Consider the following 27662-nt stretch of genomic DNA (forward strand, 5'->3'; position numbering starts at 1 on the left):
ATGTGCTAGTGTAGGTTTGGCTTCTGAAAGACAACACTGCCAGGGACTGCGTTTGTTTTACAATGTGAAGGTTTTCTTCCCTATTGTGTGGCTAGAAGCTTTAAATTAATGTTTGTTTTTGCTTCTGAGTGCTGCAGATTTGGATTTATTCTCTGGCTGAGGACTCGTGATAGGTTCAGGATTCTGGTTATAATACACTTGAGTACAGGGATTGAAATTGGGCACAGGAACATAGGAGTAGTTTGTGCCTGGATATTTCCCGAAGAGGGAAACCCTGCTGGATAATCTCCCTGTTATGTCACTCTGTTTGTTCACCTCTGCCGTTCACTTCTAGAGCCTCCTTTGCTTTCCACTAGCATGAGTATACCTGGTGTTTTGATCATGTAGATTTTCTGCTCTCCAATGAACTCCATGGGTGTCCAAATCAATGGCCAAAACTCCTTGTTTTAGCTCTATGCCCTAAGCATGCTGAGAGCATTATGGGCTTTTAGTTTATGTTGTTCTTCCTGTTATAAAAATATTTTAGTATGACACGTATTGGCAGCATTTTAAGATGGAAAAATGTGCTTCAGAAGAAGAAAAATTATATAGATCCAGAATCTATAGTATATCCTCTTTTGAGTGATCGCTCACATGCTTTCCAATGAGTGTGTGCATGCCGCATGCACAGTCCTCGGAAGGTTTTCCCCCTAGCATCCCCGCTGGGTTGGCTGTGGAACCTCCTGGAGTGGTTCCTGCATGGCGCAGCACATAGGGCTCAGCTGATCCTCCTCCCGCCCCCCCCCCTCCCCTCCGCCTCAGTTCCTTCTTACTGCCAGTGACAGTCGTTGGAGCGCTTGCTCTCTTGTTGGGCAAGTCAACTATAAATACGAAAATGTAGCTAGGGTGGGTTAGTTAGTTGATAGTTGTAGCTGGGGAAGGTTCCTCCCACCTTTCCGATTTTTTTTTTTTTAATTTCTCGTTCGAGTTCCCCCCGGGCATGCAATGGAGTTTGAGAACGGTGTCGCTTGTAGCAAGCCTGTGCCCAGAGGGGAATCCACATACAGCTTGCCTCAAGTGCTTAGGTGAAGGACATGTAGGAGATAAGTGCAGTATTTGCAGGAGTTTCAGGGCAAGCACTAAGACGGTGAGATCAGTGCTTGATACTCTTGCTTATGGAGTCAGCAGTTTGACCCCCAGTGCTGTCATCTTCAGTGCGCAGTGCACTGGCCTCCATGCAGAGTGTGCCGGCTTTGGTGTGGGATATGTCGATGCCCTGGAAAGAAGGCCTGGATGCAGGAAGACGAAAGGCTGAAAGGATGTGGCTACACTAGAGAGCTCACAGCAGCATAGTTGCACTGATGCAGAGAGCTCTTCTGTTGACTTAATTATTCCTCCGCCATCAAGTGGTGGTATCCACATCTGCAGGAGAAGCTCTCGCTAAAGGGGGTGGCTAATTCACACCCTGAACAACATATTTTATGTCAAATTCTTCTTAAGCTGTAGTGCAACAATAGCCAAATTCCATGATCTGAAGGACACGAACTGCAGAGGAGTTGCAGAACCTTCCTTTTCTTGGCAAAATCACAGTGGAAATAGTGTCACCTCAGAAGGAAAATGAATTGTAACTAAATCCTTAGACAATCCAGGGAAAGGATGACTCTTCTAAACACACAAGGCCTGTAGTGAGTTTCAACTTTGTAGTGCAAGAATGGGAATCCAGTCAATACCGTACTTATCCCTTCTTCTTCGAGTGATGTCCCCGTGGGTGCTCCACTGTAGGTGCTGGGCTCACCCAGGTGCCGCAGAATGGAGACTTTCCCCTAGCAGTATTTGGCCAGACCGTGCATGCATGGTGGTGTTCATGCTCTTTTGTGTGGTCGCGCGGTCTGGCCCCCGCCAGTTCCTCTCAACTGCCTCAGGCTGCAGACAGAGTGAACTGGTCTCCTCAACTTCCCTCCTTCATCGTTCAATCGTGAGTGTTCTGTTAATAGTTATTGTTCTTTGGTTCACTTCTTTCCTGCATTCTTCCTGACTCTGCTCTGCAACATGGCAGGTAGAGACCTAGTGGGTGACACCCTACGTCTTTAGGACGGCGCTGTCGTAGGGGATGAGGCTCTACACTTCGGAGGCTGGTTTGAGGAGGCTGCACTGTCAGAGGTCTCCGGCTGAAGAGCTTTGTCAAACAAGATAATTCGGAGCCTCATTTCTCTGTCCCGTCTGGCCTTTGCAAGCAGTTTTGTTTAAAAAAAAAAATTAATAGCCAAGCTTTTTCCTCCTGTTTTTATGCTCTCTTCCTCAAGTTTTCATAGTTATCATTTATATACACACACACACACACACACACACACACACACACACACACACACACACACACACACTCTGTCTCTGTCTCTGTCTCTGTCTCTGTCTCTCTGTTGGACTCTGTTCGTATTTCAACCCCCCCCCCCCCCAAAAGCCTTAAAACTTTAATAGAAAATGCCGTCCTCCCCTGTTTTTAAAAAGTGTGACACTTGCTGCAAGGCAATGCCTGCCGCTGATGGTCATTCCTCCTGCATCCGTTGCCTCGGAGAAACCCATGTCCCTCAAAAGTGCCTGCACTGCACAAAACTGATATTTTTGTACCCCCTAAAGGAATGGAGTTCCTCTTTACCCATCCCCAACCCAAGTCTTTAGTGGTGAACGCGGCCCAGCCGAGGTAAAAAAACACAGCAGTATAAACATGCTGCTGCTGCTAAGGACATAAAAAGACTCGACTTAATGGGCAGGAAGGTATATACATCTGCAATACTCATGTTCAGAATAGCCAATTACATAGCACATCTCTCTAAACACATCTTTGATAGTTTTACAAAACTCACACCGCTGATTGACCATCTACCAGAATCAAAACGACCCATACTGAAGTCTGTAGTCCAGGAGGGCTATACCTCAGCAAGAGCAGCACTCCAGACACAGCTACAGCGGTACTGATGAGACGACCATCCTACGTTTATTTGGTAGGGGTGCCCAAAGACCTCCAAAACAAAGTTGAAGACTTACTATTCGACAGGGACAAACTATTCTCTGAAAAGACAGGCAACGTGCTGCACTCATCTAAAGATTCGTGCACGACCCTCCGAACGTTACAGATGATGTCGTTATCCTCCCTCCCATATGTCAGACAGCAATGGCAACACCAACAATGGACCCTTGAGCAGCAACAGGCATGGCAAAGACCTCAGAGGCATTGAAACCATACTCAGACCCCACTGAATAATAAACAGCAAGTTTGACGCCCCCGTTGAGGGTACGCAGACCGTCTCCTACATCTACAAGAGTCACCACGCTCACCTGTTCCACCATTGCTTGAGGCCCTTTTACTACCAATGGGCCACAATCACTGCAGACAAGTGGATGTTGGAGATGGTTCAATCCAGATACTCCATACCCTTCGCAATACCTCCCACTCTTCTCCCCTGTCCCTCTTCAGGTACTCATCTCATGAGACCCTGGTATGCACCAAAGTCAACCACCTACTCTCCATAGGTGCAATAGAGCCAGTCCCAGACAAGGCAGGGGCTTCTATTCCCATTCTTTTCTCACTCAAAAGAAGTCGAGCAGTTGGCGACCTATATTAGATCTCCGGAATTTGAACAAGTTCCTACAAAAGCAACGATTCAAAATGGTGACCCTTGCTTCGATAATACCCGCGTTGGATCGCGATGACTGGTTTGCTGCCCTTGACCTCCAGGACGCGTATTTTCACGTCACAATATGTCCAGCACACAGAAGATTCTTACAGTTTACAGTCAGTACAGACCACTTCCAATACAAGGTCCTACCCTTTGGCCTTTCCACCGCCCCCAGAGTATTCTCAAAAATCTTGGCGGCAGTAGTAGCAGCACACCTCTGCCGAGAAGGGGTGATCATATTCCCTTACCTCGACGACTGCCTATTGAAGGGCCGCTCCCGTACCAAGATTCTTGATATGGTCCAAACCACCATGAGAACCTTCCATACCCTCGGACTACCTACCAGCGAGCAAAAGTCCACTTTTCATCCTACTCAGGACCTGGAATTCATTGGTGCCCGCCTAGATGCAACTGCCGCAAGAGCATACTTACCCATCCAGAGATTCCACGCCATTCAGGAATTGATAGAAGTCACTTGAGGCAGCCCTACCGTACAAATAATCACTTGTTTAAAACTCATGAGTCATATGGCGGCTACAACTTACATGGTACGCTACGCCAGACTACACTTTCTCACCCTTCAGTATTGGTCATCATTGGTATACAACCACACGAAGCGTGACCTATATAGGTCAGTGACCCCTCCGCAATCTGTCCTCCGGTCGCCTGACTGGTGGATGACCCTCACGAATCTTCTTGGCAGCGTGCCTTTCCACCAACAGCAACCCTTGCATCACACCACCACTGACGCCTCCCTTCTTGGGTGGGGAGCGCAGATGGGCACCATTTCCGCTCAGGGCCGGTGGTCACCCTCCGAGACACGACTCCACATAAACCTTCTGGAACTCCAGGCAATCTTCAACGCCTGCAGACACTTCCACAGCCACCTCCACAATACCATGGTGAGAATCTTCACAGACAACGTCACAGCAATGTATCATGTGAACCGTCAAGGCGAAGCCTGCTCCCGCACCCTCTGTGTGGAGGCAGTCCGTTTTTGGAACTGGTGCGTTTGCCATGGTATCACACCTGTGGCATTTTACTTACCTGGTGCCATGAACGTCGCCACAGACTTCCTCAGCAGGCACTTCGCTCCAGCTCACAAGTGGGAGTTGCACGATGGAGTCCTCCACATACTCTTCTGATGCTGGGGCATCCCCCAATAGATCTTTTTGCCATGTGTCACAACAAGAAATGCCAAAACTACTGCTTCAGAACCGGACTTGGCCCCGGCTCTCTAGGTGATGAGTTCCTCCTCAATTGGAACCTACAGTTCTCATTCCCAAAGTTCTGCAGAAGGTCAAAATGGACAGCGCCACAATCATATTGATAACACCAGCATGGGTATGCCAACTGGTTCCTCTTCCTTCGACGCATGTCACCATGCAGACCGTATCCACTTTCAGCCCTCCCGAACCTTCTCCTCCAGAATCGAGTCATTATGACACCCCCAAATACATACCATACAGCTCACCGCATGGCTCCTAGTTCACTGAATCCTTCCGAATCCCTCTGCTCTACACAGGTTAGAGATGTATTAATCCACAGTAGAAGACAAATGACCAGAACCACTTACCTTTCAAAATGGCATAGATTCGTCTCCTGGTGTGCCACACAACAGCTGCTTCTGCATTCACCTACACTCCACCTTATCCTCGACTATTTGTTGCACCTAAAACACACAGGCTTAACCTTAGCTTCTCTCAGAGTCCATCTAGTGGCAATTTCCACTTTCAGACAACCTGTCGAAGACTCTTCCCTCTTTGCTCATCCAATTACCAAGAGATTCATGAAAGGCCTTATGAACCTAAGCCCCCCTCACAAACCCGTTCCCCCAGTATGGAATCTAGATGTTGTACTTGGGGCTCTAACTATGCCACCATTTGAACCACTGGCTACCATACCATTGCAGACCTTAACTATGAAGGTGGTCTTCCTTCTCGCCATTACATGAGCACGCAGAGTCGGCGAGCTATCAGCACTCATGGCAACACTCCCATACAGTATCTTCAATAAGAATGGGGTAGTCCTAAGGCTTCACCCTACGTATATTCCCAAAATGTGTTTGACCTTTCATGTCAATGAACCAATTATCTTTCCATCCTTTTACCCCAAACCTCACTCTTCGTTACGTGAGGCATCTCTCCATACACTCGACATTCGTAGAGCCCTTGCTTTTTATATTGACCGTACGAGACCCTTCAGAAAAATGGACCAGCTTATCGTGTCTCTAGTTGAGAGATCTAAGGGACAGCCAATATCATCTCAGTGCATCTCAAAACTCATAACCATGCGCATAACTGAAGCCTACATGACCAGACGAGTACCACTCCCAATGCAACCCTGAGCACATTCTACAAGAGCGATGGCAGCATCAATAGGCCCTCAAGGGTGTTTCCCTCAAGGACATTTGCAGAGCAGCCACCTGGTCATCACATGACACGTTTGTAAAACATTACACAATCCAACAGAGGGGGCTCTCAGATACTGCATTGGCATCAGCAGTGCTCTCATCAGCAGACAAATAAGGACTTCGAGTCCCACCTTCCTACTCATTGGGGTACTGCTGTTTAGTCACCTATGTGGAAGCACCCACAGGGACATCGCTCAAAGAAGAAAGCGAAGTTACTCACCTCGGAGCAGTAACTGTCGTTCTTCGAGATGAGTCATTCTCTCCCCCCCCCCCCCCCCCCCCGGTGGGTGCTCCACTACCTCCCTGCTTCGGAGTCTTTCTTTGTTTCTGTCTTCCGGATTCTGAGGCGGCCTCAAGGAACTGGTGGGGGCCGGACCGTACGACTACACAAAAGAGCGTGAACGCTGCGAAACACCATTGTGCATGTGCGGTCTGGGTCGCCCCAGGACCACACATCTCGAAGAACAACAGTGAGAACAACAATGAACCGAGGTGAGTAACTTCGCTTTCCCTCCTGTAGACTCTCATGTTGTAGGCCATGTCAACACTATGGATGCCACAGTGGCACAACTACAGTGTTGCATGCATGTTGCTGTAGCGTTGCAGTGTAGACACTCCCTGTTTTGATGGGAAGGGGATTTGCTGTCTCTGTAAGAAATCCAACTTGCTGAGCAGCAGTGGCTAGGTTAATAGAATTCTTCTGTCCACCTAGCAGTGTCTAGCCTGGGGGCTTGGTTGGCTTAACTATAGTGCTGAAGGTCTGAATTTTTCACCTCCCTGAGTGATGTATCTGGGTCAGTTGAAATTTAAAATGTAGACCAGGCCTCCATCCTGTACTAGTGTCTCTCCCTGTAACCCAGCTAATTTCTCTAAGGTAAACAGGAAAGCAGAACACCAATATCTTAAGCAAGACTTTAATAAGTAATAAACCATGTCCCTATTTCACTTTAACAGGATACATTTAAGATCCAGACACAGAGAGCCTCTTTGGATATTTACCTGGCAGATGGAAGGAATGTTAGGCTTGATATCCAGACATCAGACACTGCTGAAAGAGTACTAGAGGTAATGGGTTTCTAAATGTGACACTGCTGAAACTGCTAAATGTAAGGAAAAGTGTGTGAAATGTTGAGATACTTTCCTTCATATTTTAAGAGGACATTGTCAAAAATGCCTATTTGAGCGCATACCCGAGGAAAACCTACACTTGGCATTGTTTACAAATACTATAGATAAGTTTTAGATTTTTTTTTTTTCACTTCACCCACTCAACATCCCTGCAGCTCTTTTCATCTCCAAAGGTGGTTGTTTTGGTCCTGTGGACAGGAGGCCATCTAAGCTGATTAGCAAACTGGTGTTTTAATTTTAAAAGAGATTGTTTTAATCTAGCTCGAGCCAAATCAGTATAAATGTTGTGGGTATGTCTAGACTACATGGCTCCGTTGGCAGAGCCATGTAAACTAGTTTACCCAGCATAAGCAAAGAAGCAGGGATTTAAATAATCCCCGCTTCATTAAAATAAACATGGCCGCTGCGCTGTGCCGACAATCAGCTGATCTGGCACAGCGTGGTAGTCTAGACACAGATCAGTCGGCTGGGGAAGCCTTTGCCGACCGATCCATAAGTCTCCATCTTTTCCACCTATATTATCAGTGCCTCTAATATAGCTGGTCATCATGGGTCCAAGAATTGAGAGCACTAAATCTGTTCTCCAAGCAAAGTCCCTGATAAAGCACAGAGACTTGCTAGCCTCTCTGCCAGAATACTGGCCAGATTGTGTTTAAGTAAAGCACACTGCGACTGAGCAGCTGCTTTGCTGGGTATAAAGATTTCTCTCACGTTGGCTTCTTTTCACTAGAGCTGGTTTAGCTCAGTGGTACAGCGTGGCCACACAATGTTCTTCTAGCAGATCTGTATCATGCGAGTGAAAGGAATTCCACCCACCTTCCTTTCCCTCACTCTTTGAACAGCATCATGCTCAAGTTTGTTGAGACTCTTTTTACCTTTGGAGCTCTTCACTGCTTAGTTGCCAACAAAGGAATTACAGAACAAGGAAATCTATTAATCCAGAACTGACGCACCTTTTTAATTTGTATCTGCAGGAGCGTAGCTTTCTTCTTTATCACTGGCATCTTCAATCCCATCACTCCATATAATATCTTGCTATCTAAGTGTAACCCTTCTGCCAGGTAGTGCTGGAAGCATCCAGGGCTGGGTTCAATATCTAGGGGTTCCTTTTAATCCATCTCCCACAGAACTGGCTCAAGCCCCCACCCAGTAGCCTGGGAAATTCACATAAACCCCTGGGCTCCTCTGAGAGGCAATGCTTCCCCACCCGCAAGCACAGAGTCTGTGTGTAGAAAATAAACTGTTAATGGAGGGCGAGAAGTAATGTGGCATTAACTTGGGAAAACCCCACAGTCAGAGTTCATAACCATCCCACTCAAGTGGATTGAGCAATGTCCTTTGCCTCTCAGGCTCACAAGTCCAGCAATGTAAGTGTCCCATTCACATGCCCAACCTTTCTTTCTATCCCACTCACAGTTGCTGCCCTTGGTCAGGGCAGACCAGAGCTCTGAGGTGATTTTCAGAGCTGACCTCACACCCTTGGAGGGGTGGGGATAGGAGGTGTCGCACCCACTCCGTTGGCCACTCGCCACTGATCCTGCCAGCTGCTCCCACCATCTGCCTGCCGGCCATTTGCTCCTGCCAGCCACCCTGCTGTCTGCCGGCTGATGATGGGTTTGAATCTATCCCAAACCTCATGGTTTCAGCTCTCTGTGATTCCAGCTTCTCAGTGATTTCGGTTCTTGACCCACAGTGCATGCCAGCAGAATATAGAGATCTCTTATGGTGTCTGGTTTAGAATGGGTGGGGAGGAGGTGGAGAGAAAGAGGTTGAACCAGTCTTACAGAATATGCCTGGAAGGCATGAAGCCTGCTGGTTCAGAGCTCTGCTCTGCGCTCCCTCACCCCCCCCCCCCCCCATCGGTGTCCATCTGAGAGTCTTTATAATGACTGTCTCTCTTGCAAGCATTGGCCATATTTTACAATTCCTATATTGAGGGTTAACATGGCTTGTGATCCCATAACAGCCAAATGAGTTACAACAGGCAAAATACCATTCTAACAATTGACCATCCATTGGGCCTAAAGCACTGACTGAGCTGGATTTACATAAGCACACCCGGGATGTCTTTCCCGTTCCAGCATGACCTGTATTTACATAACAGTTGAATACCTTGCAGATCTAAACAACTGAGCGAGCAGAACCACACCCAGGATTCCTTTCCTCTTTCAGCTGGCTGCACTGGAAGCATTGATTCAGACCCTGCTTACATAAGCACTTGTGCACATTGTTCTGGTGCCTTTGTTTGTCCTGTTCGAGAGCCAGTGCCACTTTTTCTGTAACAGTACTTTGGATACACTTTACAATGGCACTATATGTAAACTGCAATGATGCTGATAATTCATTGGCACTGTAATTGCTGCCTGTTCTTTGGTTTTAATGTGGGACAGGCTTTGGGGCATGTGTAAGCGTTCCTCATTATTAAGAATGGCCATGCTCAGTTAGACCAAAGGTTCATCTAGCCCAGCATCCTGTCTTCTGACAGTGGCCAATGCCAGATGCCCCAGAGGGAATGAACAAACAGGAAATCATCAAATGAACCACCTCATGCCCCCCATTCCCAGCTTCTGCAAACAGAGGCTAGGGACACAATTCTTACACATCTTGGCTAATAGTCACTGATGGACCTATCCTCCATGAATTTCTCTAGCTCTTTTTTGAACCCTGTGAAAGTCTTGACCTTCATAACATCTTCTGGAAAGGCATCCCACAGGTTGACTGTGCATTGCATGAAGAAATACTTCCTTTAGTTTGTTTTAAACTTGCTACCTATTTTCATTTCGTGACCCCTAGTTCTTATGTTATGGGAACACGTAACTTTTCCTTATTCACTTTCTCCACATCAGTCATGATTTTATAGACGTCTGTCCTATCCCTTCTTAGTCTGTTTTCTAAGCTGAAGAGTCCCAGTTCTATTAATCTCTCATCATATGGCAGCTGTTTCAAATCCCTAATCCATTACAGGTAGCAGGTTATGGGGACTTTGGTTCAAGAACATATAAGGTGAAAGTGCTGGTCAGGATTGTCTTTGCCTGGGCCTGTGAACTTTTCTTCCTGCTGTATCTGAGAAGTGTCTAGGGATCTAAGTTAGAGTTGAGTGAAGTGATTTGATGCTCCAACTCTCTCTCCAGTGGAAGTATTTGAGGAATTGATACCGTCTAAAGCAGGGGTGGGCAAAAGGGCCTCTGCAGGCTGGATCTGGCCTGCCAAGTGGGTTGATCTGGCCCATGGAGGTCCTGCCGCTTCCCCGCCCCCAGGCCAATTGAGGCCTGGGAGTAGGGGAACGCATGAAACTTCCTCTGCCTTGTGAGGAGCACACAGAACTTCAAAGAGCTACAAGCTCTTTGCAGGGCGGGAGGAGACGTCTCGCGCTCCCCCGTCCCCCAGGCCCTGATTGGCTCTGAATCATTTATCCTGCAAGCTGTATAACCCCTTCTGGTCATAGTGTATATAGCAGGGATGGGGAACCTCTTTTGCATCTGGGTCTGCTGACCAGTGTTCCCTCTTAAGGTTGCCAGATGGTTTCAACAAAAATACCTGACACAGTTGACATTACAGCACAATCTACATTACATCTTATTTAGAAAATACCGGATATTTATATGTTCTCAGTTTTTCCTGAAGAGAGAGTTCAAATACTGGACTGTCCCGTTCAAAACTGGACACCTGGCAACCCTATTCCCTTTAAGCTGCATGACAGCTCAGCTTCAGAGGTGATTAATCAGCCCTGCCCAATCAGAGGCTCAGGGCTCCCTGCATGGAGCTGACGAGTCACATGTGAAGCTATGTGCAGGTAGAGAGAACACTGTTGCTGACCCACAGAAAAATCAGTCCGGGGCTGCACCCAAGTGAGAAGCAAAGAAACAAAACCAAAAACCCCTCTGACATGGCCCCTGACTGAGAAGAGGAAAGACACTCCCCACATTCTCCTTGCACACCAGAGCTTTGGGGAAAACGGGGGAAGATTTTGTGTGCTGTAGCCCCATGAGGAGAGGGTGGGGAGGCTGCAGCCTCGAGTCTCAGGGGCCAAATCCAGCCCCAGGGCCTTAGATTCCCCACCTCAGTGTATAATATTCATTGCAGTTATATAACAGTGGTAGCAACAATGATTTTGTGTGGTCATACTCTGATCAGTTAACATCTCACATCTCCTGCACTGAGGCCTGGGGGGCAGAGCTGGCACAGGGCTGTTCTTGCACTCTTTGCCAGTGGGGATGGGGGCCATTCCCCCTTTTAGGGCTCCTTTGACACCTGAATGATGTAAATGGGCTATAGCAAAATAGGATCTGCTTCTGAGAGTTCAGTCTTTCCTTCTCATGGTTGCCAGTAGCAAGGCTGCGCAAAGTTGAAATGTACGTTTTTAACAGCTCCTTCTGCCTAAAAGGATAAAGGAACAGTTAAAAACCCTATTTGAAGTGGCTTTAGTGGATGGTGACTAGGCCTTGTATAAATTCATATTTGGCTGCATAGGTGACCTCCTTTCTCATTTGTTTTTAAGGTTGTCTCATGCAAGATGGGTCTGTCAAGAGAATTAATACGATATTTTAGCTTATTTTTTATTCAAGATCACAGCAGTGGAGTTCTTTCTGGTAAGTCATGTGCAGTATCTGTAACGTAATGCACCCCAGGGTGAATCGTTGCCAGTGAGGATGGAACCTCTGACCCCTGGATCCAAAAGCATGAATCTGTGCTGCTTGAGCTAAAAGACCCATCTTTGTTAGCTCAAAGGCTGGAAGCTCATAAATCCCTTTATGCAGCCCAGCCAACCACTAGTGGGGGACAAAGGATCACAGGTGGGTTTGGGTTATGTATAGCGGTTGGACTTCAGCTATAAGCAGTTTGCATTGCATTTAATTTACAAGGCACATGGTAACTCAGTAACTACTGTACAGCTTGTTTGGTGAACATTGAGCTAGGTTAGCTTTATTTCAGGCTCCTCTTCCTGGTTTTGCTTTGCAGTAAAGATTGTTTATATAATCTCAAGCTCATATGTGAACACTCAAAAGACTTTTGCCTCCATCCCCTCACAACTTGCTTTCATTTGTGCCCTCATATTCATGGGTGACTGGTGGAGCTGGCTCCACCCCTTCTGCCCATGCGGGGAAAGGGGCCCTGTAGCTGAAGTCGAGAGACTCCCTCGCCCCCTTCCTCCTATGACCAGATCTGCAACCTCCCCACTTACTCAGAGGAGCCTCAAGTCAGCAAAAGCCCTGAACTCCAGCCCCCACCTCCCTGGATGAGCCCTGAGTCAGCTGAAGCCCTGAACCATCTTCCCCTACCTGTCCAGAAGTGCCCCAAGTCGACCGAAGCTCCGAGCGCCCCTGCACTGGTCAGAGTAGTCCTGAGCCAGCTTCAGCCACGCCTCCACTCCCCAGACTCCCAGCAGCCAAAAATGCATGTCTCTGACTACAGCCTCTCTTCTGGCAGAAGCTTTTGCTATGTCACATGCAGGTTCTTGGGTGTCCGAGAGAGCCTAGCACATACCGTCTCCTCTGCCACCCCGGACCTGCATGGGGCATAATAAATCATTAACTTCCCCCCAAAACCTCACAGCTAGCAGTCTGGAGACCGTGCTAGACCTCCCTGGCCTGCTGTACCTGCCACCCATGCTCATATTCCACTCTTCCACGTTTTAGTTAAGGGTAGAAAGATCGTAACAGTGATGGAGCTGGATGTGTTCTAAATCTAAGGTGTCTGTGCTCACAAATGTATAATCTTTTAGAGTCCTGTGCGTTTCTGTCTAGTATGGACTGTTGATAAATCTGTGCTTCCTCCATTTGAGCAGTTGTAGTCTAATGGACAGAAGCCAGGGCTGCAACCCTGATCTGGGGTGACAGCCTGGCTCGGCTGAAGTAAATTGTGAAACTCTCATTGATTTCAGTGGAGACTGGATTTCACCCTTGAATTTGGCTCAGTTTCTGATTCTGTGTGGCTTTGGGCAAGTCACTTAATCCTTCTCTGTCTCAGTTTTCCAGTCTCCAAAAGGTGGTAGTGATACTCTCCTGACAGTATTTTCAGGTCCATAAAGAGCAAAGTGCTATAGAAGTACCTTTTTACAGTGATCTAGATTTTTTTTTAAAATGTATATTCGATTAATGCTGAAAGAATTTTGGGCATTGGGGTCATGACAGGTATTCAGTCCCTTGATGGGTTTGAAGTGCAATTATCACTTGCTGCTAAACCTCCCTACATATCACAGACACGACTTTCTGATTTCCCCAGTTGCCTGCTCCACATCTTCTTGCTCCCGCTTCACCCCATCCCGCCTCTTCCTGCCCTGTTCCACTCCCTTCCATGAGCACCCCATCCTTGCTCTGCCTCTTCCTGCCCCATACTTCTCCCCCTCTCCCGTGTCTCTCAAGTGTAACTCATAAAGTCCAAGTGGCTGAGAACTAATTGCTCTCAGCCAGGCTTGTAGCTATTTCCATTGCTTCACATTGCCTCAGCAGAAGTTCTAGGTTTCAGTGTGATAGACAGTCAGGTGCTATCCTGGACTTGCACTTCATTATATAATATCTCAATAAAATACATTTTACACAAATGAATTTGCCTCTGAATTGTGTGGTAGTATAAAAATGCACAGCATATTGGAATAGATTTTCCACATAGTGCCAACCTGTAGCATAACCTCCAGAATCAAACCACTTTAAGGAACCACCTAAATACTCACATGCTTAAAGTTATGCATGTTTAAGTATGTTCCTAAATTGGGGCCTAAGCACAGTAGTAATCACATACAGGAGCAGGCCCTTAATTTTATATATGAAAAAATTATTAATGAAAGCATTCATCTCTAGTGTGACTTGTATTCCTTATTGCGCCTTAGTGACAGTGTGTTTGCCGTAAGTTATTCATTGCTTGAATGAAACAAAGTGCAACAAGTGTTAGCGTATATGCAAATCACAAAACATGTTTAGTCTCCCATATTTACAGCTGTCCATAACTGCTCAGCATTGTTTGAGATCTATACTAAATTAGATCTTCTTTCCTGGATGTGTCAGTTTAGTACCCCTTGTCTCTACCCCTTGCATTAGCATGAAGCAGAATAAGGCACAAAATTCTATACTGTTTCTTAAAGTTGGGGGGATGGGAAATGGGAAGCATCTAACAAATGTCACCAAACATTTTTTTTATAACTTGTTTTTGTAATGTACTGTAATGTCCTTTTTTCTTCTACATAAGATATATTGTCACAAAGCACTTATTTACATACTTAAATAGCTATTCTACTTCAGTGGGGTTTCAAACAATCAGGTTTACTTGTCTCTTTTTTTTTTCTTCCCTCCCCCCGCCCTTCCCCCCCGACCTGTCCCCAGTGGTGAAAAAAGTGGCAGAATTTGAACTTCCCTATGTGAGTCTTCAAAGTATGAAAGAATCAAACTGTAAGATTGGAATCAGAAAATGGTGAGCTGGAAGCTGAAAATAAATTTGGATAATGAATTAAAATTATACATGTGTTAGGGAAGAGAATCCTCGCAACTTAAATTCTGTGTGTTTGATCTGAGAGCCTACACACACAGCTTTATTTTATTTATTTATTTATTTATTTTAAAGTATGTAATGGTTCCTAACTGCTAGTCTTTGGACCTCTCAGTGTAATGTTGGAAGTGACCAGTTTATATGATCCTGTAAGTTTTATATCTAGTCATTGTGGTGGTGATTGAATGTCCATTACTGCAATCCATTGGTTAGTCTTGAACACTTTCAAAATCTATAGATACAAATATGTTCTGTGGTTGTTTATTTTGCCAAAGCCAACAATAAAGAAAACCTTTTATATTTATTTTCTTTTGTTAAATTGCTTAAATTATACGCTGTATAGGATCTCCCAAAAGAAAAACAAGAAGGTTGATCATTCTGAGTTGCATGTTTCTGTATGTGTGTGTGTAGGGAGGAGGGAGAAATAATATTTACTCACAAAAAGCCTGAATTATAGCATTGTCACTATTAGGAAGTGTTGGTCACTAAGCTATATAAAAGCATTTTTGGGCACTTGTAACTTGTCATTTTAAATTTCCTTGTACTGAATCTTGGCATGTGTAAGCTCTTCTGTAAGTTCTCCAGTTTATAAGGGCTTGTCTACATGGGGAAATTGAATGGCGGAACTATACCAGTGCAGTCATAGTACTATAACATCCTGTGTGGATACTCTAGTTCCAGTCTGGGTGCCTTCTTTTGTGGTTTAGCTTCTATATTGGTTCTAAAACTATGGGTTGTGACCCAACCAGGCCTGGCTTAGACCTGCTGGGGTCTAGGTCTGAAGACTAGCTCCCCCACCCCACTTCACCATGGCCCAAGGGCTTCATCTATTGACTTTGGGGCTTCATGCCCCCTACCTCGGGCTGAAGTCCTTGGATTTGGACTTCCCTGGTTGGAGCAGTGGGGCTCGGGCTATGGCCTCTCCACCTAGAGTGTCAGAGATTGGGTGGTGTTGCCAGCAAGAGTAAGTCTCAAGTCCGACACTGAGTTCTCAAAGTACAAAGACATGCTACGCAGGTATCTGTCAAACAGAAGCAGTTTATTTTCTGACAGCTATCAGCTGTGCCCCTTAATTAAAAGAACAACATGATAGGAAAAGCGGCATTTCTTACTTCCGTTCTGCTAGCCGGGGAACCCTGTTTCGGCTGCGGATGAAGTGGGAGACTGTCTCAGCTTCCGAGGCGCCAGTACCCAAAGCCCATCAGTGAGGTCCAAATTGCTGTGCTCTGGTGCAGCTTTAAATATTGTGCTTCTACCTTGTTTGTGTCAGTTTGGAAATTTCTGGGGGTTACTCATTGCTTGTTACAGTATGGCTCATCTGCACTGCTTGTCCTTTGACTTTGTTTACATGATCAGTACATTTAGGTGAACAAGATTATGTTCCCGCCCTTATCTACAATTCGTTCTTGCTACAATGGCGTATGTCCCTAGAGGCTTGCTTCTGGCTCATCAGTAGTAGGGAAGGGGGGAATGCAGGCCTCACCACCCCTATACTTCACATGTACAGAGTTCTTCCGCAGTTGACCCCTACATTCTACCCCTGGGTGGTGGGGCACTGCACCTCACCCTGGTATGCCCCTTAATTAGGGTGTCAGCTATTCGAGGATGACCTGGTGTTTTGTTTTATTACATTTTGTTAAGGATGTGGATCTGATCGTACACTGTTTGCCATTTTGGGCTGAGGAAAGGAGTCCAATTTGGGGGAAACATTTTAGCCAAAACCTTAGATTGCTGATACACTGGCTTGGCATAAATGTGACTGCCAGCTTCTTAGGGCAGAGGCATTGCACCTGCATTCACGGACTGGGGGTAAACTGGGTGTCTGGTCACTCCAGATAACAAGCGTAGTAGATACCACACACAAGCACCGCACATTATTAGTGAGCACCACAATGGTCTGATTAACTAGATCATCCATAACATACTCCCCCACTGTATCAATTCGTATTCTATAAGGATCCAGAATGTGGTGTTTAAAGGGACACATTCATTCATTCTGGGGTGTTTACGCAAGCATGTTTCTTTTTGGATGTCAGTCTCCAGCTCCTGATTAGCTCACAAGCTTGGATCCCGGGACGAGCCCCCATATTCTCATTAGAATGCATAGGAGTGGTAATGGTGTCTTCCCGACACATGATAGGTGTGGTCCATAGGTGCTTGCCAAGGGGTATAAAGCAAAAACAAAACAAAGATACGCAGAAGCAATTGTTTGATATGTCTTTGGTAAATTAGCAAGCTGGGCTCGTGAAGGGGGGGCGCTATTTCTAGTTCCTTAGCAACAATTCGTGGTTGGCCTTAAGAGGGCAGCTGGGTGTTTCTTTCCCATGCAGACTGTGGGGCACCTTGCAGTGCCATAACCTCGAGTGTATATGTGAAATTCACGATAATGGTATTCAATTATGGCTGTCCGTTTAGTGTTGTGCTGCCTACCTTATGAACAGACAGGGCTGCTTTTCTGTGTCCGTCCTGTTTTCTCCAAGCTTCCTGTTGTCTGTTTTGACTTCAGCTAGGCCTTGTCTCTTTGCTCCAACTGAACAGCAGGTTTCTGGGGGGGACAGCTTAGCCACAGATCATAGTTTAAGGTTTTACCTATATATCAAAGGGCTACTGGCTACAGTGGGTTAAAAACTGGTTCCTACATTTCCTTCTCTTAACGTAGGGTTCTCTAATCCACCAGGTTAAATACAGCAATTTTAATGTTTTTAGCTTACTTAAGAACCATTGATAGAGCACTAGTACCAGTAGGAATGTTATAATTGATACACCCACATAATTTGGCAGAACAACACCCAAATTCATTCCCAGGATATTCCATCCCCTGAGATAGCACTGCCCATGACTATAGCTTTAACTTCCACTGCCTGGTTTATGGCTTTGGAATACTTGGTATTGGCCTGGTCCACGGTTTCCCCTATCTGAGTGTACCTCAGTCGGCCCTTCTGAATGTGTCTCTGGGCCTTAGCCACCAACTCCTTAATCTTCGCCTGCAAGGCCAGTATGTCCTCCTCCAAGTACTTACTGCCATAGTGTCATTCTGGATCCCATGTTGGGTTACCCATCATTGGCAGCATTCGGTAGAGCCGCACCTCATCAATGGTCAGGGTTGCTCGTCGAGAGACCGTCATGCACAAGGATAGGTGTGTTGCGGGGCAGGGCTTTTCATTTAACTTGATGGAGTGCTTCTGGGCAGTGTAATACCAGTAGGTACCATTTATTTGGACCAACTTTGCGTGCATTAGTTTCTTGGTAACAGCCACCTCGAACCTAGACAGATTCGTTAAAGCGTTAAGTGGACATGTACATAGAATCTTTCTGTTAGAGTGGGTGCAACATTCACTGGGGTACAGTGCCTTTCCAGTGACTTCAGAGTATGCCACGCCTTCTATTTTAGTAACATGACCTTGCCTTAACATTAGCAGGGAGGTCACCATTCTTGCTAGCTGAGTGTTAGGGATGCCTATGGGTGCTTGCCCACGTTGTGCACCAGATGCTAGAAGGGTAAAGATCATGCTATGGTCCATCCATATCGGCCTTTGTATTCTCATGTATCCTCTGTTTCCCCATTCCCATAGAAGGGTATTGGGGAGATGGGGGTCTCACCACTTCCATAAGGACTGGGTGGACTCAGCCATCTAAAAGGTCTGTTACAATTCCTTGTGTGCTGATAGCTAGAGCTTGCCCCATTCTTACCTTGTTCCTGAGAACTCGGTTAATCGTTCTCAGCTGAGTGCACTTCAGCATGGGCCATTGCTTCACAAAGATTTGCCATGCTTCCGGGGTGACCTCAGTCTGCTTTAAGTGGGAGGCCCCATCCAGAGTCGGCAGGCCTGACTTCCACAGGCACTATGCTGGTGTAATTAATGCATTAATTGATTTCAGTGTTTGGTTTCTTACCTACAAGATCCCACAAAAGTTATAGTACAGAGGATTGTGTGGTTCTTTCAATGCCAGTGTTGTTACAGTATGCAAAGTAGTTGTGTTTAAACAAGGGGTAGCCCAGTGCCTTGTATTTTCCTTGGCTGTCAGTACTCAGCTGTCCTTAAAGGTGATCTGGATGCTGGTTGCATTAATTGCAAATACCATCCCCCGAGAAGACCACAGCATGGTTTAAAAATGTCTTTCATTATTAATAGGGAACCCATGCAATTCTGTGATTCTCTAGGTATTTTTGAGGCCTTTTAAGGTGTCCAGCACCTGGCACCAGAGTAACTGGATGATCGGCTGTTATTACAATGGTGAGGTTACTAGTTTCCCTATTGTTGTAAGTATTGATGTATGATTTTTATCCACGTTTTCTGATGTTCCACTTGCAGATGTATTGTTACCTCTGGCCAAGCCCCTTTCACAGTTAGTGTGCAAGTTCTGCAAAAGCTAAATGCTCCATTAGTGTGGCAATTAAAGCAAAGCAAACCCAGTGGAAGGGGGTTGGTATCCCACTCCTAGTCCTCCTTTTTACATCGCACACTCCTTGCTCCCTCGTCAGGCTCTGTAGGAGTAGCAGGAGCTGCAGCAAGAACGGCCTCATGGTTACCTTTTTAGTTCTTTTTCTTGTTCACCTGTAGATACATTGTTAGCATTCACCTAGCTTAAACAATTAACTAACTATTATCCTTCCACTAAGTTTTTAGAGTTGCCATTTGATTGGGCCCAATCCTTTTCTTTCCTTTTCTCTTGCTGAACAGTTCTTTTTCCCCTAGCTCACGCTTTTGCTTTACTTAGAATGTTCTTTCATTTAAAAAACAATACACAACAACGTTTGCATTACATGTGCCACAAGACAAACTTAGAACACAAAACACAATTTATTATGTCATGACAGTAGAGCCATGGTTTTTTTTTTTTTTTTTTTTTTCTCCAGTTGCTCTTCAGCTGGTACCAGCTCTTTCTGATATTCTGAAAGACAAAAGAACATTTTCCTACCCTCATGGGGGTGGCACATTATATCTTGTAATACGCCTTTCTTCTTCGGGGATGTCCCCGTGGGTGCTCCGCTATGGGTGCTGGGCTTGCTCCAGTGCCGCAGACGGAAGCTGGTGATGAGCAGTGTTCAGCCGGACCACGCATGTGCCGTGGGCTCGCAGCTTTCACTCTCTTTTCTGTCTCACGCAGTCCGGTCCCCCGCCAGTTCCTCTTCACCGCCTCAGACTGCAGATGCTTGGAACCATGCTCCTTACCTCACTCATTGAATTAGACTCCTTCTGGTTCCCCCTTGTACATACAATCCTATTTCCTACTTTTCCTCTGTTTTTTCTCATTTTTTTTTTTTAAAAAGAGACAGAACTAAGAACAGAAACTGCATAATGCTCTTAGCTCCCGCCTCTCAGCTGTTCTCCCGTCAACTCCGTTGTACATAATTGCGTTCACCTTTAAAAAAAAAAAAAAAAAGTAAAAAGAGAAAAGAGAAAAGGAACAAAGACAACAGAACAGAGACATTATCGCCAAGTTAGCAACATTTGAACAACTAGCTGTCTCTCTGCTACTTTAAAAAAAAAAAAAAACTGCCTCAGGCTGCTGGCAAAATGTCTGTGGCCGGCTTTAAAAAATGCGGCTCCTGCTGGGAGGCAATGCCAGCCTCTGAGGGCCATTCGGAGTGCATCCGTTGCCTGGGGGAATCTCACATCCCCCAGAAGTGTACCCATTGTACAAGACTCACCTTCAGGGCTAAAAAAGATAGAGAGGCGCCTTCGCATGCTCCTCTTTGACAAAGCCCTGCAACCACAACAAGCTGACTCTGTTTAGCAGCCACACAAATGCCGGGCTTCCTCCCCCGCTTCGGGACTCCAAAAGAAGGCAAGGCTGTCCCCAGTGAGATCCCTGCCAGCTGCCTTTAATGGCAGGGAAAACCAGGCAGACACAACCGGGACGTCTGGCAATGTAAAGCCACGTCCCCCTGCCTCAGCGGCTCCGAAGCCTAAGCGTCCACGGGAGGCTTCCCAAACGCCGGCTTCCCAGACAGCACCCGCTCAGCTGCTTCCCTTCACTCTGGCGCAGAGCGCTGAGATGGCTCCGAGAGCCTCAGTCACATGCCTCAGACTGATGGGTCATATGGCCCCCACAACGTACGTGGTGAAATACGCCAGACTACATCTGCGCGCCCTTCAGTACTGGCTGACTCTCGTATACGACCACACCAGATACGATCTCCACAGGCCAGTAACGCCGCCACCTGGCATTCTCCAATCACTCCTGCCATGCAAACTTGCTGTCAGGTATACCTTTCCATTGGCAGGAGCCACTCCACCAAATCACAACGGATGTCTCCCTACTAGGCTGGGGGGCTCACATGGGCTCCCTCTCAGTCCAAGGCCAATGGTCCCCAGAAGAAGCACGGCTCCACATAAACCTTCTAGAGCTACGTGCCATTTTCAACGCATGCAAATCCTTCCTCATCTACATTCAAAACACCATGGTGAGAATACTCACGGACAACATCACAGCCATGTATTACGTGAATCGCCAAGGCGGCACTTGCTCCCGTTCCCTATGCACGGAAGCCATCCGCTTTTGGAACTGGTGCATTTGCCATGGAATAACACCTACGGCATCCTACTTACCTGGCACCACAAACGTAATGGCAGATTTCCTGAGCAGACACTTCCATGTGAAGCACGAATGGGAAATGCACGATGGCGTCCTACGCGAGATCTTCCAACATTGGGGTACTCCCCAAGTGGACCTCTTTGCAACTCCCGCAAATACAGAATGCCGCAAGTACTGCACCAGGGCGAGCTTAGGCTGCGCATCCCTGGGAGACGCCTTCCCTACGACTTGGCGCGGACCCCTCCTCTATGCATTCTCCCCCATACCTCTGATTCCCAAAGTCCTTCAGAAGCTGAAGGCGGACAGGGCAACACTAATCCTCATAGCCCCGGGCTGGCCTCACCAGCACTGGTTTCCCTTCCTCCACTGTCTCTCTGCGCAGACACCGATCTGCCTTCCGCTTCTCCACAATCTCCTCACGCAACACCGAGGACGCCTGAAAGGCCCCCAGATACAAATGATGAACCTAACAGCATGGTTCTTAACAGGCTGACTCCATTCGAATCCCTCTGCTCCGTTCCAGTCCAGCACGTCCTAGTACACAGTAGACGACAAACCATGAGAAAAACTTACCTTCACAAGTGGCACAGATTCTCCACCTGGTGTATCTCGAACGACCACGCTCCGACACGTCCGTTGATCACCTCTGTCCTGGACTACGCATTGCACCTAAAGGACAAAGGCCTCGTGTTAGCCTCCATCGGGGTGCACCTTGCAGCAATATCAGCATTCATATCACTGATAGATGGCATTTCTGTCTTCGCCCATCCTACTACTAAGAGATTTCTCAAGGGCCTTACCAACATGGCCCCACCACACGACCCAGTCCTACCGGTGTGGAGCCTGGATGTAGTCCTCGACGCCCTAATGAGGCCACCATTTGAGCCTCCTGAGACTGTATCCTTGCATTTCCTCACTTTGAAAACCGTTTTCCTGCTTGCCATAACGTCGGCACACAGAGTGAGCGAGCTTTCCGCCATGATGGCCATGCCACCATATACAATTTTCTGTAAGGATGGAGTAGTCTTGAGACTACACCCAAGATTCATACCGAAAATCGTCTCACGTTTCCATGTCAATGAACCAGTGATCATGCCAACCTTTTTCCTGAAGCCCCATGCCTCACCACGAGAAGTGGCCCTACACTACTGCTTGGACACCTGCAGGGCCTTAGCATTCTGCATAGATCGCACTAAACCTTTCAGGCGTACGGACCACTTATTTGTCTCCTTGGCACAGAGGTCAAAGGGTCAATGCCTATCTTCCCAGAGGATTTCCAATCTCATAACCTCATGCATAATGCAATCGTACGCAGTGAAAGGCTTACCCCTTCCATCCCAACCACACGCCCACTCCACTAGAGCCATGGCCACATCTACAGCATTTCATAGAGGGGTATCTCTGAAGGACATCTGCAGGACGGTGACCTGGCCCTCACATGAGACCTTCACCAAACACTATTCCATTTTTCTTATCACTCGTTCAGATGGAGCAGTGGCAACTGCGGTGCTCTCCACAGCAGATAAATAGGGACTCCTTGCCCTCCTTCCATTCTGGCGACTTCTGCTACGCAGTCACCCATGGTGGAGCACCTGCGGGGACATCCCCGAAGAAGAAAGCGAAGTTACTCACCTTCAGTGCAGCCACTGTTATTCTTCGAGGTGGTGTCCTCGCGGGTGCTCCACTACCCACCCTCCTCCACGCTTCAGAGTCCCTCTCTCTCTCTGTTCTTGTCTCTTACAGACTCTGAGGTGGTCTCGAGGATCTGGTGGTGGGCCAGACCGTGCAAGACAGAAAAGAGTGCGAAAGCCACAAGCCCGCGGCACATGCGCAGTCCGGCCGAACACTGCTCATCACAAGCTTCCGTCTGCTGCACCGGGGCAAGCCCAGCACCCATAGTGGAGCACCCACGGGGACACCACCTCGAAGAACAACAGTTACTGCACCAAAGGTGAGTAACTTCACTTTACTTTTGCTGACTTCTTGATCAGCCTGCTGTTACCCAATAATTACTTATGCTTTTATTTTGTAAACCAGCTTTGGAGGGTTTGGGTAAATTACTTCACTGCTCAATTATTAAGTTAAAGGTGGTATGCCTCAATTTCCCTTTTAGCAAATTTAACAAAAGTGTCCATAGCCAACTGTTTTAATTAGCTTGTTTCTTTGCCTGGATTATTTACACATTGCTTAGGAAAGAGGCTGCACAAAAACAAGGAGTCCTTTTATAGCAGGTTTTCTTCTCACACATTACAACAATTGCTTAATTCCTTCCACACTCCCAGGGAGTCAACTTCTCACCTTCTCATACCCTTAATCACTTGCGTGGTCCCTCAAATGAAAACTTTCCAATGCCTGTACTACTGTTTTTCTTATTCTTTCTACTATGCCCACACAGGGCCCCAAACTTCTTACCCCCTTTCACATGCTTATTTCTTTCTTATGGTCTGAACCTGAACCTGCTTTTCTGCTAGATGGCTCCTTTCCAGGGACATAGGTTTTGTCCTTTACTAATTTAGTAAGAAGGGTAAGCTCCTTGATTAGGCATCATACCTTCTGATTCCTTTACATGGGTAAATCCAAATGTTCAGTTTTGCAGTCAGCTAATTGTTTTTTAAACTCCTCAGTACAGGGTTTTTCATAGCAGCCAGACTGCAGCAGTATTTTTTGAGTGAGATTAAGGGTTTGTAAACGTTTGCCAATTTGCTTTCAAGGTCTGCATAATATAAACAAGTTAAAATATTGCCAGACCATGGGCCATGCCTAAACTTTGGCAATACTTGCTTTAAAAACATAGTTTATTCCTTCTCCTCTTCACATACACTGCGGAATGTGCTTAGGAATAGCCATCCAGCCTGTTGCACCCCCTCATCCTCCTTATGCACTTCCAACGCCTCCAGCACCTTTTGGATACCAGCGGGACTGACCCCATCAGCTAGCTCCCCCTCAAACCGCATGGCAGGCATTACATCATACCAGATTTGAGCAACCACACCCCAGGCTGATGTGCAAGGCCAGCCTGGAATTTAGCTCTCTACCCTACTCTCTCCCTCGCCCATCTGCTTCCCCTTCTTCCACATGCCAAGCGATTTGTACCAAGAGAACCCTGCTTGCTGTGCCAAATGTTGCCGGCAAGAGTAAATCTCAGGTCCAACACTGGGTTCTCAAAGTACAAAGACATGCTACAGAGGTATCTATCTGTCAAACACAAGCAGTTTATTTTCTGACCGCTATCAGCTGTGCCCCTTAACTAAAAGAAAATGATAGGAAGAGTGGCATTTCTTACATCCCTTCTGCTAGACAGGGAACTCTGTTTCGGCTGCAGATGAAGTGAGAGACTGTCTCAGCTTCCGATACCCAAAGCCTATCGGTGAGGTCCAAATTGCTGTGCTCTGGTGCAGCTTTAAATACTGTGTGTCTACCTTGTTCGGCAGTTTGTAAATTTCCAGGGGTTACTCATCACTTGTTACAGTATGGCTCATCTGCACTGCTTGTCCTTTGACTTTGTTTACATGATCAGTACATTTAGGTAAACAAGATTATGTTCCTGCCCTTATCTACAATTCATTCTTGCTACAGTGGCGTATGTTCCTAGAGGCTTGCTTCTGCCTTGTCAGTAGTAGGTGAAGGGGGAGGGGAAGGGGGAATGCAGGCCTCACCACCCCTATACTTCATGTGTACAGAGTTCTTCCACAATTGACCCCTACAGGTTGTCTCAGGCTTCAGTCATGGGGTCATGTAATAATTTTTATCAGAAGGATATTGCAATATGATGCAATTTGAGAACCTCTGGCTTGTGTGTGCTTGGAATTAGTGAAAGCTAAACCACAAAAAGGCACCCAGACTGGAATAAGTGTTTCCACACTGGAAGTTATAGTATGTAACAGCACTGGTATAGTTCCGCCATTCAATTTCTCCATGTAGATAGGCCCTAAGTTTTAATCACATGCAAGAGAAACATTTGATGGTTTTTTTTAACACTTGGATTCTACATTCATCGTTTTCCAGGGTACTGCGATAAAAGCAGGTGAGCAATAGAAGTTATTCCATGCCGCAGACTATTTGCTACAATGCTGTATAAGAGTAATTTTTTTTGCATAATTCACAGATGTGTAATTTCAATGGTGTAACATAGCTGTCTTGTACTGCTTTGTGAGTAGCGGTATCTTTCTGTTTCTGATACTTTTTGGTTGTATTCCCAACTGCATGGAAATGGAAATGCTGATTGTTGTGCCTAGAAAAGTAAAGTGGAATATTTTTGCATTTGTCAGGTATATGGATCCCTCTCATGATAAAATGCTAATGAACTGTAGCTCTTCAGTGAACTTACTCTATATGCAGGTAACGAAAGAAGAAAATTCCTGATACTTTTAAAAGTTAATTCCCAAAATGAGTCTCCTATTTTAATAATGTACAAACTATGTTTTACATGGTGCAGGTTATCTGAAGATTAAGTATGAGCAAGAACTTCTGTCATGGTGTATTTTTGTTTAATGGAAAAGATATAACTATGGATGAACTTGTTCTTGACAATTTTTCGTGTACAAATAACACTATCTAATTTCCCTTTTCTGTTTAGTGTAAGTAATTATTCCATGCATAAAGAGAATGTATCTAGGCCCTGGTCTGTCTGCTTCTCATGACAATATATGTCTGTGCTATTCTGCTGGTGGTGGTAGGGCTGAGATTGCATTTGCATACTAAACACTTTCACTACTTACCATTTTCTCAAAAAAAGAATTGTCTTTTGGTGATTCGGGGCTGGCTTTAGGGAAACTTGCCTGGGCAAACGTGCATTGTGGCAATTCTGCCCCTCCACTGCTTCCCCTCCCATTACCCACAGGTTCTGCAGCCTCTCCCTTCATTGCTTCCAACTCCCTTCCATGGCCTTGCACCCTATCCTGTGCCTTGCCTCTTGACCATGGTGCCCCCTGTTGCTCTCCCATTCCTCCTGCTGGGAACTCACTATGGCTGCCTTCCAATAACAGGTTCCCCAGGAAACCCTGGAGCAGAAGCTGTTTGCTATCCCAGGTTAAAGGGAAGTCTCCTTCAGTTTACTGGCTGAACTCCCTCTCTTTACCCACGCCCCTGTATTCTGTGGTCTGGGGTTGCTACTGACTGAAGGCCTATAGCTCCTTCCAACCCCATAGTTTCAGAGGAACTGGAGCAAGCAGAAGCAAGGTTGTGCCTTCCTTTGCCCCGAAGGATGCAGAGAGGAAGAGGAGGAGGAGGAGGTGTCAGCATCTCTCCTCCTAGGTGTGGCCTCTTGTATCTCACACACTTGAATGGCTTGACCAGCCGACAGAGTTTGTTGAGTGTGAGGGCGGTCCCTCCAAACAGACAGTCCTTCAAACACAGCTACTTCAAGGGAAGGAAGAACAGTGAGGTGGGTCCCTCAGCCACGCCTCTTCATGCCAGCTTCCTGGGGGGAGAGAGAGCCAGGGCTGGCCTCCTCAGCGGAGGGAAAGCATGGCCTGGCCCAGCTTGCCATGTTCCCCACCTTCCCCCATTCTGTGCAGTTCACCAGGTGCAGCAGAGGGGACTCCACCCACCAAGCAGTGACTCCATCTCCCCCGGCCAGCGCCCCCCAGGGAGAAGCGTGCTGCGGCAGGGAGTCACACCTGAAAATAGCACAACTGGGCTGGGGGATGGAGCTGGACACATGAGCACATGCTCCATGAAGTCTCTCTGGCCTCCAGCGTGAAGCCTGGGAACCCCCATGGCAACAGAGTAGAAATCGGCAAACTCCACTTTTGTTACTTCATGTGTCCCCCAGCTGCCAGCCAGTCCCATGCTGGCACTGGGCTCCCAGCCCATAATGGTGCTTTCCAGGTGCAGTGACCCATGAGGGGCACATAGAAGTCCCGAAGCCAGCCATGATACTTAGGCTAATTGTGGCGAAATCCATAGGTGGGACTGGGGAAGGAATAAAGCTGCCTATAGAGCAGTGGCTTTCAAACTATGGGTCATGACCCAGTCCTGAGTCGTGGAATGTCAGGCCCTGGGTCTCATTGCTGTAGGGTGATCAGTGGAGGTGCTAAGGCAGCTTCCTGCCTGTCCTGGCACTGCAGATTGTGCTGCACCACAGAAGCAGCCAACAGCAAGCCTGGCTTCTGGGGTGGGAGACGGGGGGGGGAGGGGGGTGAGTGCACAGGTCTCTGTGCACTGCCCCTGCCCTGAGCACTAGCTCTGCACTTCTATTGGATGGGAACCTGCTGCTGGCTGCTTCTGTGCTGCAGCATGGTCTGCGGGGCCAGGAGAGGCAGGAAGTCTGCCTGCGCACCCCCGTTGCACCGCTGACCAGGAGCCGCTCAAGGTAAACACCTTCTGCCTGGGCCCCCAAAGCCCGAGCCCCCGCCCATACCCCAAAGCTCTTATCCTCAGCCCTACCCCAGAGCCCACTCCTCTAGTCAAATTATGTTGGGTTGCAGGCGTTAACAATTTTCTTCAAC

General features: G+C 47.0%; 1 protein-coding gene across 5 annotated transcripts in view; it reads left to right on the forward strand.

Annotated features, from left to right (window-relative positions):
• SNX31 (sorting nexin 31) overlaps positions 1 to 27662 on the forward strand; it is a 78948-nt gene that overhangs the window by 29636 nt on the left and 21650 nt on the right. For 4 of the 5 annotated variants that reach the window (XM_089776197.1, XM_089776196.1, XM_089776194.1 and 1 more), the window contains 4 exons: positions 7021 to 7131; positions 11693 to 11783; positions 22957 to 23164; positions 25482 to 25551. In XM_089776197.1, the coding sequence (XP_089632323.1) occupies positions 7021 to 7131; positions 11693 to 11783; positions 22957 to 23164; positions 25482 to 25551 (480 nt within the window). Of the gene's footprint in view, positions 1 to 7020; positions 7132 to 11692; positions 11784 to 14510; positions 14599 to 22956; positions 23165 to 25481; positions 25552 to 27662 lie in introns of all 5 variants that reach the window. The other variant, XM_014573294.4, reaches the window with a different exon arrangement.

This window comes from Pelodiscus sinensis, chromosome 2 (genome assembly GCF_052426305.1).
Source record: "Pelodiscus sinensis isolate ZL-2025 chromosome 2, ASM5242630v1, whole genome shotgun sequence".
Lineage (NCBI taxonomy): Eukaryota > Metazoa > Chordata > Testudines > Trionychidae > Pelodiscus > Pelodiscus sinensis.